The 20,341-nt window shown below is 49.2% G+C and overlaps 1 protein-coding gene and 1 non-coding gene across 2 annotated transcripts; one reads left to right on the top strand and one right to left on the bottom strand.

Annotated features, from left to right (window-relative positions):
• Nucleotides 1-773: 773 nt before the first annotated feature.
• On the top strand, nucleotides 774-4,188 carry TLE7 (TLE family member 7). Its single transcript, XM_045818412.1, has 9 exons — nucleotides 774-1,084; nucleotides 1,208-1,230; nucleotides 1,375-1,433; nucleotides 1,969-2,181; nucleotides 2,288-2,529; nucleotides 2,728-2,869; nucleotides 3,018-3,171; nucleotides 3,699-3,772; nucleotides 4,084-4,188. The coding sequence occupies exons 1-9, from the start codon at nucleotides 774-776 to the stop codon at nucleotides 4,186-4,188; spliced, it is 1,323 nt and encodes a 440-aa protein (XP_045674368.1).
• Nucleotides 4,189-9,784: 5,596 nt separating this feature from the next.
• On the bottom strand, nucleotides 9,785-9,857 carry TRNAM-CAU. Its single transcript has one exon. It is a non-coding gene; the product is annotated as a tRNA-Met (tRNA).
• Between the last annotated feature and the right edge of the window lie 10,484 nt (nucleotides 9,858-20,341).

Genomic DNA, 20,341 nt, shown 5'->3' with positions numbered 1-20,341 from the left:
CCCCTGGGGTTTCTAATATTCCCTGTCCATGGAACACTGGACTCCGCCCCAGGACCTTCTGGGGCTAGCCTGAATGAAAGCACTTGGTTTGCCTTAAATCCTCCAAGCTTTGGTCCCTGGCACAGTCTGCAAATAAACACAATCTCTGCCATTTATTGCATGTTTGTCACTACCCTTACACAGTTCTGAGTATTCTCCATGCACGATTCCGTTCAGTTCTCAGAATTCTCCCATATGGTAGGAAAGATTACCACCAGCAGCCACCCTCTTCATCACTCTGTAGCCTTGCCCCATCCAAGTGGAACATCCTGTTTGCATGACTTCTTCAGGGTTCTTTCACGCTGTCCCCTGCAGGGGCCACGAAGCCCTGTGATGTGAGTGGAGTTTCCTGTGGCCTTCCATTTTATTCAGCCTTTGTTTGACAAACTGACCGTCAGATTTAAGGGTGAGTTTGATTTTATAGGACCGAGAATGCAGTCTGTGTGCCTAATAGGAAAAACATAATGCCAGGTAACATCTCAAAATGTCTGTATGAAACTTTTCACCATGGCTGCCAACTTTTTGTATAAAAAAAATAGTCAGCAGCCACTATTTTGAATCCTCTCACCGTGAGAGGTGTTCTCTGACCATTCTAACTAGACTCCAAAACAGCACATCTGTTTTCTCTCTTGCTACAGGGGATCAGGACGAACTGGAAATCCAGCATCTGTTTGACGGAGCCATTTCTCACCCCCTACAGCCAGGTGGCTCAGGCACTTTGTCTACCTAAGAACATGAGTGGAGAGAAAGAAGGGAACTCGTTCACTATCCTCAGAATTTATGATGAACCAGAGGAGAGGAAGTATAAGTCAGAAGACTCTGACATTTCCGCCCAGCATGGGCTTGAAGCACAATCCCAGCTGGATGGGGTGTATGATATACCTCAGTGGCCCCCAGTTTCTCCAGCACGGCAAAGCCCAGTTTATCAGGAGATGAGCTCTCTGACCCCACAGCAGTGGGCCCTCCAGGCCCTAGACAGGTCTGAGCTCCAGGCCAGCTGGTTCTCTGTGGGTGGGCCAAGAGAAGATGCAGAGTTTGGTTCCAGGTAGGTCTTCCTTGCACGGACTGCTGGGGAAGGGAACTCACCTGCCGGTCGGGGTGGGGGAGGGTGGGAATCCTAGCTCAGAGCTCTCCGTTTCATGCTCTCCCTCTTCTCCATCTGTCATAGCTGCCTACCAGGATCCAGGTTTGGTAAGTCACACCGGGACGGTGTGGGCAGGGAGGGTGGTAGCTCACAGTCCTCAGGTGGGGACCAAAAGCGAGGCCCTGGTGTCAGGAGAACAGGCTGCCAGACACCCTCTCTGCGAGCAGGTAGGCATTGATGTTTCCCTGCAGGCCAGCCTTGTGCTTTGCCACCTTCCAGTGATGAAGTCTGGTCATTCTTCAAAGCAATCGTAAGTGTATTCTTTAAAAAAAAACAAAACCCAACTTGGGATCTTCCCCATCTCTGTCCCCTACCCCCGCAAACAAGAAGCTAGTGAGAAGAAGGTGAGGGTGTGCACTGTGTCCACACTCATCTGCCCCATAGGTGGCAGGTGTCTTGTGGTTCCCTGCTGCTTTTGAACTAGGCTGGCCCCCTTCTCCCACCACCAGTGTTCAGGGTCTTCCATTCATAGGCTCACTTCCTGGAGGGCTGTGTCCTAAGGGTCTCTGAGCCACGCTCTGCACTCACTGCTGTTGCTCAGAATAGTCTGAAAAACAGGGCCTCATTAATGAAGGGAGGAAACCTGGGCACGACCTGGGCTGGTGCGGAAGGTGTTGCTGGTCTGGGGTCCCCAGATGAGGACACGGTTCTGCCTGGGGGTGAGTGAGGAGCTGTGGTGTGAAAGGTGAGGAGTATCATCAGAGGACAGGGGCAGGCAGTCCCCGTGGATGATGGTGGCCGGGGCTATGACTGGTTCATGGCCACCTGCCTCCTCCCCTCCCCAGCCTCCCGTTGCAGATGAAATAGTTGTCAGGCCGAGGGCCCCACGTGTACCCTTGAAGGTTGGCAGACTCCGCCACGGCAAGAGAGTCTGCGCCATTGCCATCAGCAGCTCGACTCACCACGTGTACACGTGTGGTCACGGCTACATCAAGGTGTGGGACAAGAGTGCTCTGCACACCTGGAACAAGGCCCCTCAGGCTCAGCTGAACTTTCAGGTGAGGGTGTTCTAGAGGGCTTGGGGGAACCCAGACAGTGTTCTGTGAGGAGGCTCGGAGTCTGTACTTGGAGGAGGCGATATGAGAATGCGAACCATTCCTACAGGACCATCAGAACTGTGTCCTCACCTGTAAGCTGTTCCCCGACGAGCAGAGCCTGATCACTGGCGGGGTGTCCCGGACCCTGACTCTTTGGGATCTGGCACCCACACCTCGCATCAGGGCACAGCTGGCCTCCACAGGCCCCATATGCTACTCGCTGGCCCTCTCCTCCAATGCCCAGATCTGCTTGGCTTGCTTCAAAGGATTTGTTGAAATTTGGGATTTGCAGAACCAGATCTTGATCAGGTATGACCTGGGGGAGGGACTGATGATAAGGCACTTGGGAAAGCATGTGTCCTTTCTGGACCTCACTTTCCCCTCTGTGGAGTGGGACTAGGTGAGTCAGTGTGGAGAACACACCTGGGGTACCCCTAGGGCCTTTGTGCGCCCAAAACTTCTGGGGGGTCCAACTAATACACAAACCTCTGAGTTCTTTTCTTCTAGGAAGCAAGAAATCCCTGAATATGGGTCCCGGTGCGTGGACCTCACAGGCAATAAGTTCTGGACGGGAGGTGAAGACACCAGGCTGTATTCCTGGGACCTGAGGAGTTGCCAGAAGCTGCAGCAGCTCAGTCTGCATCACGAGGTGCCTGGCCAGCTGTCCCTGCACTGAGTGCGGCTGCCCGAGACTGGGAGCTGTGGGTTTCTGCAGGAGCGGGCCCGAGTGTGGGGGTGGGCACTAAGGAGGGGGCTGGGCAGCCTTGAGCACTGACTCCGGATCTTCTCCCCAACAGATCCTCAGCATTACCCACGACCCCAGTGAGGAATGGGTGTTAGTGGGCCTGAGAACAAGCGATATCATAATCCTGCACTCGAACCGGAAGGAGAAGTTTAAGGCCTCCATCAATAAATACGTCCACCACCACAACCTGAAGTTTGCCTCCTGTGGTGAGTGAGAAACCAGGTGACACCTCAGGGTGTCCTGTCACATTGCAGGGTGTCTACTTACTTGTAGAGCCTGGGTCCAGCCTTATTTCAGACTCCTCATTCCTCCCTCTGCAGCGCTGACACTGGCCAAGCAGAGATCCTCGCGTCCACCTTCCCACTGCTCTCACCTCTGAGCCACCCCCCTTCCCACTGGTGGCCTGGCTATGTTTCCTGCCTTCTCTCTACTCACCTCCTCTCCTTTCCTGACTGTCTCTGAAATGGTAGCTTCCTCCACAGAGTGACAGCCTGAAGACACAGACAGACAGGAGAGGCATAAAGCCCGGGCTGAGTGTCCTTTTGTTCAGTGATGCTTGCCACGATCCTGTGTGGCTGGGGCAGAGGCACTGGTGAGGGGATGGTTCGGGTTGTGTCTCTGATTTTTATGTTTGGGGAAACCGAGGCAGAGAAACCTTTTCCCTAGTCCAGTTGGGAACAGAGCTGGGACTGCAATGCAGTGTCTGGCCCCTCCACCGGTCTTTCCTTCACAGGGAGCTATTTTGTGACCACACTGGGCGAGTCAATCCACTGCCTAGCTGCACCTTCTCTGCAGAGGTTGTTCCAGGTACTGGAAGGAGGGATGTGAAACCCAGGCACTTGGAGCTGGAGCCGCAGATCCCAGGTGGTCAGGTCCCAGAGACAGTGCAGGAAAGTGCCGCTGAAATGGCACCCGGGGCCGTTTAGTTGATGGGGGGGAAGAGGACTTAAGGTCCTATGTACTCGGGGGCTCCACCTTGAGCCCTGATGTCTGGCTCTGTCCCCAAACCGAGTCTCAGGGCTACGCTGAGCCTTGAAAGAGCCCTAGATGAAGACTTCCCCTCTTGCCCAAGCCTGGCCCCTGCATGCAGTCTCTTTTCTGGCCTCTTTTTCCTCTAGGAAGAGGAGTCTACAGAAATCGTGTGTTGTGATGTGTCCTCCGACAACCAGTACCTGGTCACGGGCTCCAAGAACTGTGCCTCAGTTTACCAGCTCTTGTATTGAAGGTTGCACACCATGGTCCTGCTGCTGAAGACCAGAGAAGGCCAGCAGCATGCTGGGAGGGTGACCTTGGGTGCTGGGCAACTTCCGAGGCCACCTGCTCCTCTGCCCCATCCTCGATGGCAGCTCATCTGTGTCCCCTGCCCACACCCAAACACGCCCCTAGCCCTTTCCTCCTAGTTTTTTATTGTACATCTTAGGATTTTTCATTTTCTTATTTTTCCACCACTGATTGCTGGGTTTTAGTGGGGAAACTTGCCTTTATAATTAATAAAATAGAAAAGCAAAAATCAGAATGGCCTGGATATATATGGTAAGTTCTTTACAATAACAAACTCACTGTGGTGGATTGCTTATGATGCCATTCAGCAAATTCCAGGGTAGGGTAAGAATTTTAGACCAGACTCGGTTTTGTCTGTAACATTTTGCAGGGGGGCGGGCAGTGTCAGGGAATTCTTGGAATTTAAGAAGACTCAAGAAGAAATGTATGTACATATACAAACTTTCAGAATGTATCAGAGTTGCTAGACCAACAATGCTCAACACTTGACCCGATTAAGATACCATGAACAGGTCTAACTGTACCCTGAGGAAGGGCTCTCTTTCCTTTTAGCATCCTGCTTCTCAGTGCCTCACCTCATCTCAGTCTTTGGAGGTCCTGATCCTCATTCTGGCATTTGATGCCAGTCAAAAGCTATTTATCTCTCTTTCAGGGCAGCTTTCTTATGTTTCAGGATGTGATGATGTAATATTTTGTCTGGCCCCCTCCAAGAGGAAAATGCCCCAACTCCCAAAAGCAAGCCAGAGAGGATGGCTTTCTAATTCTCTTCTGTCCCACCTCCTCTTTGCTTAGTGTTGGCATGGCTGAGATGGGTAGCTGCCCACTAAAATTTGTAGCTTCTGGTTGTCACTTGGAAGAGGCTGCAAAGCCGGGGACCAAGTGTCCCATCCATCCTTTGCACTGAGATGTTGCCAGGTACCTAGTTCTTGCTGACAGATCATGAGTGAAGAATGTGTCTCACTTCTGTGCCAAGGCTAAAGAAGTTAGGAGTGTCCCCTCCAGGTTCCTGTCCTTATCTACAAGCTCAGGGCAAATGATATGGACTGCAGAAGGACTGCAGTCCTCGAGGACTGCAGAACAACGAGGTGGAAGCATCCTGTGTCCACAAATCCAATGTGGGGAAAAGCTGCCCACTTTGGACTTATTATGTGAAAGAGAAATACTTATATTTGAGCTGTTATAAATTTTGGAGTGTGTTTGTTACTATAGCCCTGAAAACAGGCAAACTTAAAGGGCCAGATAATAAATATTTTAGGCTTTGCTGTATGGTCTTTGCACCAGTTACTCCACTGCTGTAGCATGGGAGCTACATGCTACATGCCACATGAATGTGTGGGACTGGGTTCCAATAAAACTATAAGAACAGGCAGTGGCCAGATTGGTCTGCTGGCAGTAGTTTGTCTAACCTGCTATAGCCAGTGTGCTTCTAAGTAATGTTAGTAGTTGGCATCCGTGTAAGAATATGATACAAAGGGTAAAAGCTAACAGTAGACCTATCCTACTGGGCTATAGAAACAAAGAGACTCCAAAATTTGTGACATCCATCGATGGATGAATGGGTAAGCAAAATGTGATTTTATGTATATGCAGGCTGTGCCATGGAACGACTGTTTCGTTCAGTGATGGACGGTATGTAACAGTGGTCCTGTAGATTATAGTGGAGCTAAAAAATTCTTATCACCTAGTGATGTAGCCATCATGACGTTGTAGCACAAAGCTCTGTGTGTTTGTGGTGGTGCTGACGTAAACAAACACGCACTGCCATCATATAAAAGTACAGCACATACAATTATGTCCAGTATATAATACCTGAACAATAAATGGTTATGTTACTGGTTTATGGATTTACTATACTATACTTTTCATCATTATTTTAGAGCATATTTTCTACTTATAAAAGAAAGTTTACTGTAAAACAGTATGCCGAATCACTCCAGTAGCAGCCTCTTATACCTTGTGTTCACCTCATCTCTTGATTGCATCATCTCCTCTTGTGCTCGACTTAGTCTTGTGTTGTTTGCACAATAACATGCCGTACAGGCCTGCGTCCTTGGAGCAATAGGCTGTGCCGTGTAACTCAGGTGTGCAGTAGGCTAGACCATCTAGCTTTGTGTTAGAATGTACTGGGACCTGAGCCACCACCCATGCTGGAACAAAGAAGGTATGCATCACGAGTTAAATACCTGCCCAGGAGATTCCCCATTATCAGAAACAACTGAGGCATAGCTGCGGGCATCCTGATGGAAACCAGTTGAATATTCACTGCCTCTCCCCTTTCCCTCCAGCTTTTCCCTGAAACAAGGCCCATAAATCTCTCAGGCTTTTGTCCCGGAATCAGCCATCCCGGATCAGAGGACATTGTCTTGCAAACACCTATACCCAGGACACCTGGGGCAGATAAGCAGGGTGACCCACCTTCCTCAGGGGTCTGTTACACACCCTTAAAAACCCTCCCACCCTTTCCCTTGCCCCTGTAGTCCGCTCAGACTCAGTCCACTGGATCAGTGTCCGGCCTCAAATAAAAGCCCTTAATTGGACCTTTTTGGATCCCAGTCCTCTCTCTCAGCCACCTCGGCTACCTAACAGTTTGTTTGGCAAAATTGCCTAACATTTCTCAGAATGTATCCCCACCAACAAGTGGCACATTTCTCCCTCTCTCTCTCTAATATTATGCAGCTATTAAAAGGAATGAATTTCTAACACATGTTACAACATGAATGAACCTGGAAAATATTATGCTAAGTGAAATAAGCCAGTCACAAAAGGACAAATCCTACATGATTCCACTTACATGAGTTACTTAGACTGGTCAAATTAATAGAGACAGGCAGTAGACAGGTGGTCACAGGGGATGAGAGGAGAGGGGAATGTAAGGTTATTGTTTAATGGGTACAAAGTCCCAGTTTTGCAAGATAAAAAAGTTCTGGAGACTGCAGAGGATGATGGGTGCACAATAGTATGGATATAATTAATGCCACTGAATCGTACACTTCAAAATGGTTAAGATGGTAAATTTTGTATGTGCATTTTACACAGTTAAAGAAAAAAGCTAGGAATCATAAAGATCAAATTCAGAATAGTGGTGGTCTCTGGAGAGGGAGTTAGAGATATTGGACAATAATGGGATAAAAAAAGGGAGCTTCAGCCCTGGCTGGTGTGGCTCAGTGGATTGAACACCGGCCTGTGAATCAAAAGGTCACTGGTTCAATTCTCAGTCAAGGCACATGCCTGGGTTGCAGGCCAGGTCCCAGGTAGGGGGTGCTCAAGAGGCAACCACACATTGATGTTTCCCTCTCTTTCTCTCTCCCTTCCACTCTCTAAAAAAAAAATAAAATCTAAAACAAAACAAAACCCAAAACAAAGGGAGCTTCAACTCTATCTGCAGTGTTTATTTTTTTCAAAAATAAAATTCATCAAATTAAAAATGAGTGGCTCAAATGAGTGCATCAAGAAAGTGAACAGACAACCCACAGAAAGGGAGAAAATATTTGCAAATCATATTTTTCAGTAAAGGACTTATATCCAAAATACATAAAGAATTCTTACAACTCAACAATAAAAGATAAGCAAACCAGTTTTTAAAGAGAAAAGGATTTGAGTAGACCTTCCTCCAAAAGAGGTATACAATTGGCCAGTAAGCACATGAAAGGATGCTCAATATCGGGGAAATGCAAATGAAACACATGGCGAGATATTACTTCACACTTACTGGGATAGCTAGAATAAAAAAGATAGACAATAACAAGTGTTGATGAGGATGTAAAGAAACTGCATTCATTACTGGTGCATTCATTAATGAATGGAACCTCCATTCATTACTGGTGGGACTGTAAAATGGTACAGCCACTTGGAAAAAGTTTGGTAGCTCTTTTAGAATGCTGAAAACCAAGTTACCATATGATCCAGACATTTCACTCCTAGGTATGTGTCAAAGAGAATTGAAAACAAAGACACGTAAATTGAGAGTGTAATAATTGAGAGTGATAAAGTAAAAAAATTTCTAATTTTTTTTCTGAAAAGAAGCTAAAATGCCCAATTATATAGTAATCTTGATAAGTCAAGGAATAGCATTATAGTTTCTAGGTTAATTACAAAATAAATATTAAATAAGGGTACAGTTTCCTCCATAGAAGGAAAATACTGAATAATGTAATAATTATTTTATTTCATATTTATAATTAATGTAAATTTATTAGTTACTTACATCAATATATCATTTAATTTTATTTTTCTATTATTAATATCCATAAAATTATATAATAATAATGACAAAGCAATCCAAAGGAAGAGAAGAAAGAAAGCAACAAAGAACATGCAGAACAAGAAAAGCTTATTAAAATAGATTTAAATTTAAATATATGAATAATTATAGTGAATGTAAATAGAGCAAATATTTCTATTAACCTGTTGATATTATATGACTGGATTTTTAAAATTCTCAAATGTACATGTTTAAAATATAAGAGTAAAAAATATGAAAATAATAAAAGATATTTCATTACATACTAAATCAAAGCAAGCTGATATATTAATTTTAGATCACAAATGCTCTAAAACAAAGAGCAATATCTGAGATAAAGGTGAACACTTCATAAATGTTGAACTCACCACTATTATGCTTTATGCATTTATTAATGTAGTCTCAAAATTTATAAAGAAAAGTGAACAAAAATAGACAAAGCTATCTCTCACAGCAATAGTTTAAACAGACAAAAATCATAGTAGAGTTGAATAACATAATTAGAAAACTTAGAACAATTCATACAATCACTACAGAATACAGGTTTTCCACATACATAAAACATTTACAAAACTTGACCATGTACTGAGGCATACATTTCAGAGGATTAATTTACAGAATGTATTTTATTACCACAGTGCAATTAAGATAGAAATTAATAAGAAAATGAAAGCTAGAAATATTCCTATTTTTTAAATTAAGAATAGAGAATAAATCACAAAGTAGTTGAGATCTATTGTAAACTGAGTAATCAAAAACTGAAGGATTCATGGAACATTTGAGATCTTGCTTCCAGGCATCTGTCGTCGGTTTGGCTCAAATAAAATGTTATCACAAAAATAAAATTTTAAAAAAGGAAGGATTGAGCCAAAGCTATGCTTACAGCGTGGTCACTCCCGGGGCAGCCGCGTCCCGCCTCGCTCTCCAGGACCAGTTGGGGGCGGACACCGACCGCTCGAGTCTTCCCGCCTTCCGAAGTGGGGTGCAGAATGCAGCGATAACAGTCTCTGAAGACGACCGGAAAGAATCTGGGGACACGGTCTTGCTCCCTCAAAGTCAGGGGAGAAGATCAGATATGGCCTGGGAGACTGATTTTCACAGATGTCGTAAAAGGGATGGAACCGCTCCGCGGTGGCGCCAATGGTGCGTGTTTGGAGGGGAAACAAGCATCACTCCACTCTGTAACTTTCACTTCCTTTGTTAGCGATGGCGCCGGTCGTGTGTGGACGAGCGTGTGTGTGTGGACGAACGTGCGTGGTTTTCCGTCGGTGCCCGCCGCGGGAGAAAAAGCGCAGCGCTGCCCTCTCTGAGGCTCGAACTCAGGACCTTCAGATTATGAGACTGACGCGCTGCCCGCTGCGCTAAGAGGGCCGCCGAGCGGTACTTCTCATTTGTCCCTGAAGAGAGAATGTCTTCATCCCCTTTCTCCGACCGAGCTGCCGCTGGAGTGTCAGTCTCTCCGGGACGAAACCCGCTGCGTCCCCGGGCTCCCCCGGGCCCTTCGGCCGCCGGACCCCGCCGACACCTGGGGATATTTGGGGCGCACGTGGGAAAGCAAGAGGGTCGCCCTTCTGGGCGAGGGGCGGTCTCCGCCGCGGAACGTGCCCCCCGACCCCGGCACCCCCGTACAACGCGGCCCGGGGCCGTCGCGCGCCGCGGGACCCCGCGACTGGGAAGCAGGGGCCGAACCAGCGGGGCGGGCTAGGGCGAGGCTTCGGCGCGGGGGCCGGGGGTGACGGCTCAGGTCGAGCGCAAGGAGGGCCGGTGCGAGCGGCTGTCGTGGCCGAGGTCGTCCGTCCCGACGGCGACCGTCGCTGGAGCGGGCTGGAGACCAGCGCCGGCATCGCTGACAGGTGGCGGGAGTCGGGGCGGCCGGAGGGTGACGGGGGCGACGCCGCTGCCGGGGGCGTGTGGGGGCGCCCAGAGCACCGTCCTGTGGGGCTGGGGGAGCCCGCGGGCCTGCGAGCGGCGGGCTGAGGGGAGAGCCGGCCCGCGGGGAGAACGGGGTGGGAACCCTCGGGCGCCGCACTGGACGGCAGGCAGGGGCGATTTAGGAGAAGGGAGAGAAGGTTCCAGAAGACTCGTGAGTGTGACGTCAGTAGGAAAATGGCGGGAAGAAACTATGGTTACCTTGGACTTGCCAGATTTTTTTTGTTGTTGTTTATTAAACCCTGTGTTTTTTTTTTTTCTCTTATGTTTCAAATCATTTTGCTTCCTCACTACATAGAGGGCCATCTCTTCTTGAAGGGCGGAAGAGTAGCGCCATTCCCTCCGAGCGGGGTTTTCGATGTTATTGTTGTAAGCAAAGGCAGAAGGGCAGGAGGGTGCGGGATGGACGGGCAGCGCATGTCACGCGCTCGGGGAGATTTCTGCTGCCGCTTCCCCGAAGGGATGGCTGCCGGGGAATCGTCACTCCGACCCATTTCCCCCGCGCTCTTGGGGGGCACGATGACTGAGTGCCTCGGACTTGCCGGTGTAGTCGTTCCCTCAGTTCCTGGTGAAAACGGTGTTCCTACCGGGGAATGTAAGGCTGGAGACCAGAAACAAATCTGCACGTAGATGTAAATCTGCACGTTTAGTTAGTGAGTTTCTTGTTCACAGGGGAATGGTTTCTGAAAGTCTTTACTGCATTGCAGGACCACGTATGCAGCAGGTACGTGCGTTGTGGAAGAGGCAGGTTTCTCAAGGGTGGAGGAAGGAGTCGCCGGTGGGGAACGGGGGGAGGTAGAAGGAACCCTTGGTGTCGCGTTGGAATCAGAGGTCGGGATGAGCTCCCGGTCGTCGCAGAGGCAGGGAGGTGGAAGCGCTCAAAGGTGATGAGGGCTGTCAGAGGGACGCGGGAGCTAACCTGGAAGTGCTCCCAGGGCCGACTCTGGGGTCCTTTTGGCAAAAAAAAGTGTGTGTGTGTGTGTGTGTGCACGCGCACACACACACATATAGAATAATAGAGTATAACCCATGGAATAAAATATGAGTCCATTCTGGTAGGAATAATTGGCTGTGTGTATATGTTTATGTATACTGTGTATATAGTGTATCTACGCGTATCTACATATTGAGAGGCAGGGGAATTGCCATGTGGCAAACAGCACAGTAATAATGATGACAGCTAAGAATCACCAAGCGGAAAAATTGTAATTCTTCCGTGGAGAAACCTGCCAGATACCACCTTTTCCAAGTCAACAAGGTTAAAACCCGCAGTGAGGATACATGTTGATATGGTGAACTGAGGACAGGACATCACTTCCGTGTTATTCTGGCCTCCAGTGCATCATCTGGATTTATTTACAGGGAAATAGTAGATGAAACCACATTGAAGGACAGTCTGAAATAGCACTCTTCCAAAATATCAAGGGCCGAGGAACAGTTGGTCTGTTGGAATGCGGGGAACGTGAAAAATCTGAGAGGCAGTTGGGAGGCAGTTCTGGGCGGAGAGGACTGTTGAGGGAATGCTGGTGGAGGGGTAAGTGTCAGAGCTTGGAGGATCGGATGAACCATTGTACTGGGAGCCGTACAGCATTGCTGCAGAGGGGAGGGGCACTGAGAGCTAGGTAAGTCCTGTATTCACTGTGCTGGGGTCTGTGAGAAGCCCCCTGAGGAGAGATGCCTGCGGGCCAGGATCCACGGTCAGGGGCAAGAGGCCTGCTTGGCCATGCTGAGCTAGACTTCTGGGTAGAATGAACTTCATGCTATGATGGAGGTAGAAGTGATGAGCTACCTGAGGCCTGGGCTAGAGGAAGCAGGTGGGAGCTTGGGGCCATCTGGGGTTCAGGGAAAGACATCCATGGAGATACATGCCTCTGGCCTTTGGAAATGTGGACCTGTCGATCAAAGGATAAGATGAAGGCTGAAAACAAAGAATAGAGATTGGCCCCACAACGGTCCGAGGAGGGGTTATAAGGGAGAGTGTGGCTTGAGGAGGACCTTCATACAGGAGGTCCTGGACAGTCTCCCCTTGGAGGCTTTATGAAAGCATGGTTAGGAGGGGGGTGCTTGATCCAATAACCTGGTCTAAACCCCTATAGTGTGCACGTGGGAGCTCTGTCTTTGAGTGTCCTCACCTTTAAGTCGGGGTATGAATAAAACCTATCTCCGAGGATTATTGTAGGATTAAATGAGTTCATGTAAAGTGCTTTAATGTGTACTCAACAAATGTCACCATTAATTACGGGCAAGAAGATATCGCAGGAGAGCCTCAAGGGGCTGCAGAGGATACGGAGGCATGCGAATCACTGAGGCCCCAGAAGGAGCTGATTTTAAGTAGAATGGAGTCATCATGATATCGAGCACCAACTAGGTGCCAGGTATGCAGTGTGTGTTATCACCGACAGTTCTCACTGTAACCTTACGAGGAAGTTTCTATTGTCATCCTCACTCTATGATGTAACAAGCTCAAGGTCACAAGAGCATGACTTACAATTCTTGTTCTCATCTGGACCTTGAATATTAAATGGCCCTTGGGTTAAAGACTGGCCTCCCATTGAAGATGGTTGTCTGCAGAATGCCTTCTGAGGGCCAAGTACTGCCAAATACTGGTGACTTTGATACACACGAACCTTGAGCCATGTCCTCAAGTGGGCTTCCAGTGTGACGGTTCCTGTAGCCCTAATCTCCATTGCTCTGTGTTCAATACATCCCGGAAGGTCTTTCCAAGGCCGGTTCTCTCCCCTGGCTCAAGCATCTTCCATGGCTTCCTGTGGCCTGCAGCCCAGGGACTGATTCAGCCATACCCCGCAGTCCCGTCTGTCTGCTTTCAGGATCTTTTCTGTGCTCTGAAGTGCCATCCTTACCCAGCTTTATCTCTCACTGCTGTAGGACCTTCACCTGGTGCCCTAATCACCAATCCCTTTCCTGACCTATTAATGCCATTCGTTCATCTTGGACTTTTACCCTGAAATACTGCCCCTCCCTCTACCAGCAACTGAAATCTAACCCTCTCCCTTAGCAAGCCCAGCCTGCAGCAAGTCTTTCCAGGTTACAAATATGTACTGACCTTCCTCCCTTCTCTGTTTTTCTAGACTTAGAGACCGTCCCACGGCCTGGCTCAAGGTGAGAGGTTGTACTTGGCCCATGTCATGTGTATGTCCTGAGTTATATATGAGGATGGAAGCACCTTGAGCCAGGGATGGTATCTTCGCCATTTATGGGATCGCCACAGCCCACATGCTAAGAGCTATTGGGAAGTTCCAAAACCCACCAAACTTCTGCCACCATTTATTGCCATCTGGTGCCCAGGTGTGGCTCTGGGCTGGAGGAGCAGGGTGCTGTGGCCTGGGAGCAGGGTCTTGAGATTTGTGCCACCCCACCCAATGCATGGCTAATGGGCATGCATTATGGATTGAGCATGTGGGTTCTCTCTGGGCTTCAGTCTCTGCAGCTATAAACTTTCGATAATGGTATTGGACTGGAAACCCCCCAAAAGGGCCCTTCTGGTTACGAGGACCAGCGTTCCTCAAACTCTGATCTGTGTGAATTCCCAGGAGATCTTGCTAAAAGTGCGCGTTCTGATTCTGGTTTGGATGGGCCCTGAGATTTTGCATTTCTAACCAGCTCCAGGTGCTGGAGGTGCTGGTGGTTTGTGAGCCCCGCTTTGAGTTACAGAGGTCTAGCCCAATGGTTGTCTGCCCTTGCTGAAAAGCAGAATGGTCTGAGAGGTTGCTCCTCTGCCTCCTCTGCCTCTTTCCCCATCTTAAAAATTAAAGGTCCTCTGGGGACACTAAAAAGTGTGATGTTAGGGTTGTACCCCAGACTAATTTAATTTAATTTAATTTATGGAGTTGGGAACCTGGCGACAGTGTTATTTAAAGGTCCTCTGGAGAAGCCAGTGTGCAGCCAGGGTTGGGAACCACTGCTCTACCTGGTGGGCAGAGAATTTAGACTAGTTACCTGTTTTCAGTTAAAGCTTTTGACTTCTGCTGCCCCCTTGTGGTCATCTTGTCCCTCACATTCAAACTCAAGCTGAAGAAAAATAAAATTCTGCTGCTGTTCAGGGTGAAGGGGTTTCCCTATGCCCCCAGGACCCACTCTGCCAGGAGTGGACTCCTCGTTGCCCTTAACTCCCCCTCTGCATCTCACACATGCAAATCCCGGCACCATTGCCCATGGGGTTCATAGCCCTTCTGCCCCACCTCCTCTTGCTGTAACAGTCCAGAGTGAACTCTCTCCTTGCTCTGAACCTCTCTCGGCATGACTCCTTTGCACCTTTGTTTTCTCCTTGTTTGGGGTGACTTCTTTTTCTTAGGAGCAAGAGAACTTTTAGAAGGAGTGTCCAGCCTGTGACCCAGGGGCCACATTGCAGCCCAAGATGGCTGTGAATGTGGCCCAACATAAAATCGTAAATTTACTTGAAACATTATGGGATTTGTGTGTGTGTGTGTGTGTGTGTGTGTGTGTGTGTGTGATTACGTATCACAATGTATTTAATGTGTGGCCCAAGACAACTCTTCTTCTTCCAGTGTGGCCCAGAGATGCCAAAAGGCTGGATATCCCTGGGACTTTGCTGAATCCCCTGCAAAAGAAATATCCCCACATATGGAACTCTCAAGTGCCCAGATTGTGGACAAGCTTGTGGAGGATTCAGGAAACCAGGTGTTCATTGGCAGGGTCAAGGCATGAGGGCTGGGAGAGTCACAGGGACTGTACCAGACACGGACCTGGCCAGAGAGGGGAGCTGCAGCCTGGAGAGGTGAGTGGATTCTCAGGTAAACAGCCATGGTGATCCATGGTGAATTAGGAGGGAAGGCGTGAGAGAAGAAGAGGAAGCTGCTGGGACAAGGGACAAGTGAGGAGGGGTGTTGGCTTTGTCTCTTCTTCCCCCCCACCCACAGAAATGCTTTTCCTTTTCACATCTGTGTAGCTGTATGTCCTCTTCAAAGCTCAGCATGTCTGCTGTTAGAGCCCCTCTGATCCATGTCCTTGGTACTGGGTTCCCCAGTCCACTGCATTCACCTCTGTCAAAGCTTTGCCTCACTAGGCTTCCTTGGTTGTTGCTTCACTCAAGAAACTCCCTTGGGGCTGGAGCAATGTCTTATCATTTCCAGCCCTGAAGTACCAGACCCAGTGGCTGGCTTGCAGGAAGCCATCGATAGATGATGCTGAGTGGACACGTTCAGGGATGCAGCAAGAGAGAAAAAAGTGTCTTGTACATGGTGGGCATGGTTTTCCTACCCATAGGGGTCCTGGGGGTTCCCCAGGGGTGGTCTAGAGAGAAAGGAGAAACTCTCCAGTAGGGGTATGCTCTGAACTCAACCCTCAGCTTTCCTGGGTACCGTCCACAAGAAGTCTGAGTCAGACCTAAGGTTTGAGTTGCTAAGCAATTGGACAGCAGGGGGCACTCTGGTCCCACTTAGATTCCTACGTCTGGTGCCTTCATCCTCTCTCATGACCAGAGATGCTGACCCCAGTGGCAGGATGCCCACAAGTGGAAATGCAGCAGCTCACAGCCTGCTGTCTGTGGGGTGAGGAGGGAAAAGGTTCTGATGATGCCACCAGCTTGCAAATGCACTGTGGCCAAGGATGCAGGTCTAGTCCCTACCTCACCACTGACTGACTGTGTGATCTTGAGACATTCACTTACCCTCTCTGGGCCTGCTTCCCTGTTTCTCCTCCACCAAATAGCAGGTTCATCCCTTTCAGCCTGTTCTAATGTGTAAAGCATGCCCTAAATCACTCTGGGCCATGGTGCTGCCCCACTGACCGTCCATGCTTTATACTTCACACATTGTCCTTAGTGGACCAGAGTCCCAGAAATAAACCCTCTCCCACTGTGGGGACTGGTCCCAAGCTGGGCACTTTCCACCTCCTTCCCAAAAAGCCACTCGTGCATGCCTGGTGGGATGAGATATCCAGTCAAGGAAAGGAGCTGGGGGCCTTTAAGCGATGAGCCCAGAGAGGGTCCAGAAGTGGGCAGCATGATGCTTTGTCTGTAAGTTGTCAAGACATACCAGACAGTATGACCCGTTGGTTCTGGCTCCATGAGTGTCCCGTTTCAGTAAGAAATATCCGGGGTGAATGTGCTGCTGACTCAGGGCTTGTCCCAGAGGGTCAGCTGACAGAAGCAGCAGGGTGGTGGAGTGGGGAGCTTGGCTTTAAAAAAATGTCTACTCATTTAAAAAAACTGGTCTGGTGCACATATGGAAATGGGTAACATCTGTTAAATCTGTTGTTTTTTGAAACAAAACGTTTAGATTTATATTCGTGTATCTGCAAACTAAGCAAATGTGCCTCTGAACACAATTTGCTTGAACACCGTTTCTTGATTGTCGTAGGCCTCTGGAGACGCGAAGGAACCCTGTGATCAGAGTAAAGGGTGACCACCAGGAAATGAGGACAAAGGATGAGCCCGGGGCCATGGGTGTCCAAGGCCAGGCATCAGTCCCCACCTGGCCCACAAGAGGCCTTGTGCAGTGAAACAAAAGCAGAGAGAGACTGAGAGAACCAAGGAGAGTTTTAATGCAGGAAAAATAAGGAAACCTCAGGGACTCGCCATTACTCATTAATTTCCAGGTATTGGTTGGCTGCTGGCCTCAGAGGAACACAGAGAGGGGCCTGGTGGGCCCTCTGAGTGAGCAGGTTGGATGCACAGGTGACGGGCCTTGCAGCAGACATGCTCACTCCATGAATGAGCTACTGGTGTGGCTGGTCACGGTCACAGGTGAGCATGCTTGGAGGTGAAGAGGGGCTGACTGAGGCTGTGAGGCTTCCTGCCTGGAGCTGGGAGCCAGGAGCCCACCAGAGTGGGCGGGTCAGGGCAGGGTCCCCTCCCCAAAAACTCGGGGCCTGTGAAGGGAGTGGCCTCTGCTCCATGCCAGGTGTCTATGTCCATGTCCACTGGTGAGGGCAGGGTGACAGTGCTGGCCAGGCACCTCTGCTGACTTCATCTCCCAGAGAGGGGAGGGTGGCCGAGGAGGAGATGTGACCTTGACAGAAAGCTGTTGCAGAATCAGAGTGCCCTGGGCCATGCCTATGGCTCTGCCACTTGCTGGCTGTGTCACCTTGGAAAAGTTATCTGTACCCCAAGTCTTCTCTGTTACGTGGTGATCCTAACAGTCCCAACCTGATTGGATGGCTGTGAGGTTTAAATAAGGTGAAATGTGCCAAAGCTTCTTTTGAGAAGGGTTTCTTTACAAGGATAAAAAACATTGGAATGCTCTCTAAAAAGAGTACCTGACCTCAATATCCTTGGATGCCTGGTATTGAGAGGGGGCTCATGAATGGGCACCAGGAATTGTTGACACCCCCGTGCCCCAAACAACCCTGTGTGCAGAAGTAGTTGTGTGTAAATACTTTTTCCTCAGTGGAAGAGTCTACAGACCTACTTAGATGGCCAGAGGGGTCATGACTCAAGTGGATGCCCTGGGGGGTTTCAAAAGCTTTGTTCTATTTATTTACTTACTTACTTACTTACTTATTTAATCTTTATTCAAATGCTTTATTCTTGACTGGAGTTTCTCAGCCTTAGCACTGTTGACATTTGGGGACAGGTAATTCTTTGCCTTGAGGGGCCTGTGTACTGGAGGTTGATTAGCAGCATCCTTGACTCTCTCCATGTGATGCCAGAGCATCCCCTCCAAGTCATGACAATCAAAACTGTCTCCAGACATTTTGCCAAATGTCCTCGGGGAGCAGAGAGGGGGACAGAATCGCCTCTGGTTGAGAGTCACTGCTTCGCCATGTCTCCTGTGGAGTGAGCCCTCAGTAGTGGCTGTTTGCTGATCTGAAGTTCAGCAAGAGGAGTGTTGCTGCTCCCCGCCTACTCCTGTGCTCTGTCTGGAGGGCCCAGTGAAATCACTGAGCTGACGGAGGACAGACTCCAAACCCTAGCCCCGTTTCATTTACATGACTGGTTCTGCCATCTGCTGGGCAGCTGGACTGGCTGGGGCTCAGTTTTCATTATGTTTCTTTTTATTCAAACTTAAAGGGTTTTTCAAGCATTAAATGCAACATCAATTACTTAGTCTTTTACTATTAACTAAAACCTGAGCTATAATTAAAACGCAACAGTTTATTCTGTGGGGAGCCAAGGCCTTGAAGTTTTCCTCTTTTAAAAAAAATACTTTTTTTTTTTTAACTACAAACCTCAGAATCAGCAGTTCTACACTCAGGAGAAGGCCCAGCAGGACACTGATGTGAAAGAAGAACTGGAAGCATTGGAGGTCCCCACTATTTAGGAGGTGCTCTGAAAGCACTCTACTTTTGGTACCCTCTTGCTGGGGTCTCTTGGATATGATGAGTGCTTTTGACTCGTTTTTTGTTGTTGTTGTTGTTTTGTTTTGTTTTTGATGCTCAGTTGTCCTCCGTAGACGCATCAGGCTCAGGTTTGGCTTTCCTGTTGCTCCACTCCTTCTGTATCTCCTCTGACATCTCACCAGGAATTCCAAACGACTCCAGGATGTGCCGGTTGCTCATGAGTGAGGAAGTTTCATCCACACTTTGGAAGCTTTTTCCTGAATGCTCACGGAGCTTGCTTCTGGGCAGCCCCTCAGTCGTGGGTTTATGGGCACGATAACCCCTCCCTGTGGGGCCTGGGGTGCCTGGTACCAGACAGCAAGCTTTGGAAATGCTCTGGGTACAACAGGGAGTGTCTCTGCGTGGGAATTGCCTTAGACTGAGGGAACCCATTCCGGTTTTTGCCTTGAATTGGTCCTATGCTCTGTGGCATTTGGGGATCTCGTCAGTGACCCCGGGGATAAGAGTCAGTGTGAAGTCTGGTGTGCTGGGAGGTGCATGTCAGTAGTATGATGTGTGGCCATCGGGATGCCCCTCGGAGTCCTGTGGACCTGTACTGCCACATGCACATCTGGCCCAGTGAGCTTGGTGACAGCACCTCGTGACGCCGTTGTTGTGCTGCGACATTTAGAATTGGGTAAGGCACGTGCGCCATGGCAGTGTTGTTGGTTATTTTAAAGCATCAGAGATGGTTCTCTGCAGAGCCAAGGCAGCCATTGTCATGGGAGTCGAAACAACAGCACTAGGATGGCGAGGGCTGCACAAGAGAGCCCTGGAGCTGTAGTATCAGGTTCGGAGGTATTTGCAAACGGTACCTCCAAGAATACATTTCTTTAAGCCAGGCAAATGGCACCAAGGATTGTGGTGTGAGTTGTCCTGACATCGTGGAGTCCATTCATGTACTATACAGACAGTGGAGCCAGTGCTGGCCACTCTCCACAGGGGGCCAGTCTAATCATTCTCTTGGAGGAGCCAGGGAGGGCTGCTGAGGAAGATGATGACAGGGTTGGCCCTAGGTTGGCCATCTGTGTACGACCCCATTGGCTCCTCCTTGACATGGACCCAGTGGCTCTTCTGTGCTTACCTGCTGAAGTGAAGGGTTTCAGCAAAGCACAGGAGAGGCCTCAGATGAGCTGATGACGTGGTCTAGGACCTTCTTCTGAGGCCTAAGGAACTCCTGCAGTGAGGGATGAGGAGGACCTTACAGGTTGGCTCGTTGGTGGTGGTGGGAAGAAACAGTGCCGGCAGTGTCTCTGCAGTGGTCTGACCATTTTTTGAAACCCCCCGAGCCTCAGACTGTTGTCAGCATATACCCTCTTGGGAAAAGGGAAATTCTTTCTTGGGGAGAGCACAGATTGTATTTTCTTAGTAGAGCTACAGGGAACCATTAGGGGGAGGAAGAGTGGGAGGACCACAGGAGGCCCTCCCAGGCAGGGCAGTGGTCTTCCCCATAGTCTGGGCACCTTCATCTTGGTGTGAATGTAGAAATCATGGAAACGACAGGTGTCCTGTGATGTCCAGCTCTTTAGAAGAGAGGGGTTTCTTGCATCTACTGCGGGAACCCCAGCTGTGCCAACTGGGAGGCAGGCACTGCACTTGAAGCCTGAGATGGCCCCGAGGAACTGGTG

This window comes from Phyllostomus hastatus, unplaced genomic scaffold (assembly GCF_019186645.2).
Source record: "Phyllostomus hastatus isolate PE091 unplaced genomic scaffold, TTU_PhHast_1.1 phas_scaffold_345, whole genome shotgun sequence".
Taxonomy (NCBI): domain Eukaryota; kingdom Metazoa; phylum Chordata; class Mammalia; order Chiroptera; family Phyllostomidae; genus Phyllostomus; species Phyllostomus hastatus.
Note: the sequence above shows the minus strand (reverse complement) of the source record. Positions and strands in the feature narration are given on the sequence as shown.

Excerpts from the sequence above, each read along its gene's own strand:
- TLE7 (XM_045818412.1), top strand. The coding sequence starts at position 774 with ATGAGTGGAGAGAAAGAAGGGAACTCGTTCACTATCCTCAGAATTTAT. Across the intron at positions 2,530-2,727 it reads CAGAACCAGATCTTGATCAG|GAAGCAAGAAATCCCTGAAT; the intron begins GTATGACCTGGG and ends CTTTTCTTCTAG. Across the intron at positions 3,172-3,698 it reads CCTGAAGTTTGCCTCCTGTG|GGAGCTATTTTGTGACCACA; the intron begins GTGAGTGAGAAA and ends TTTCCTTCACAG.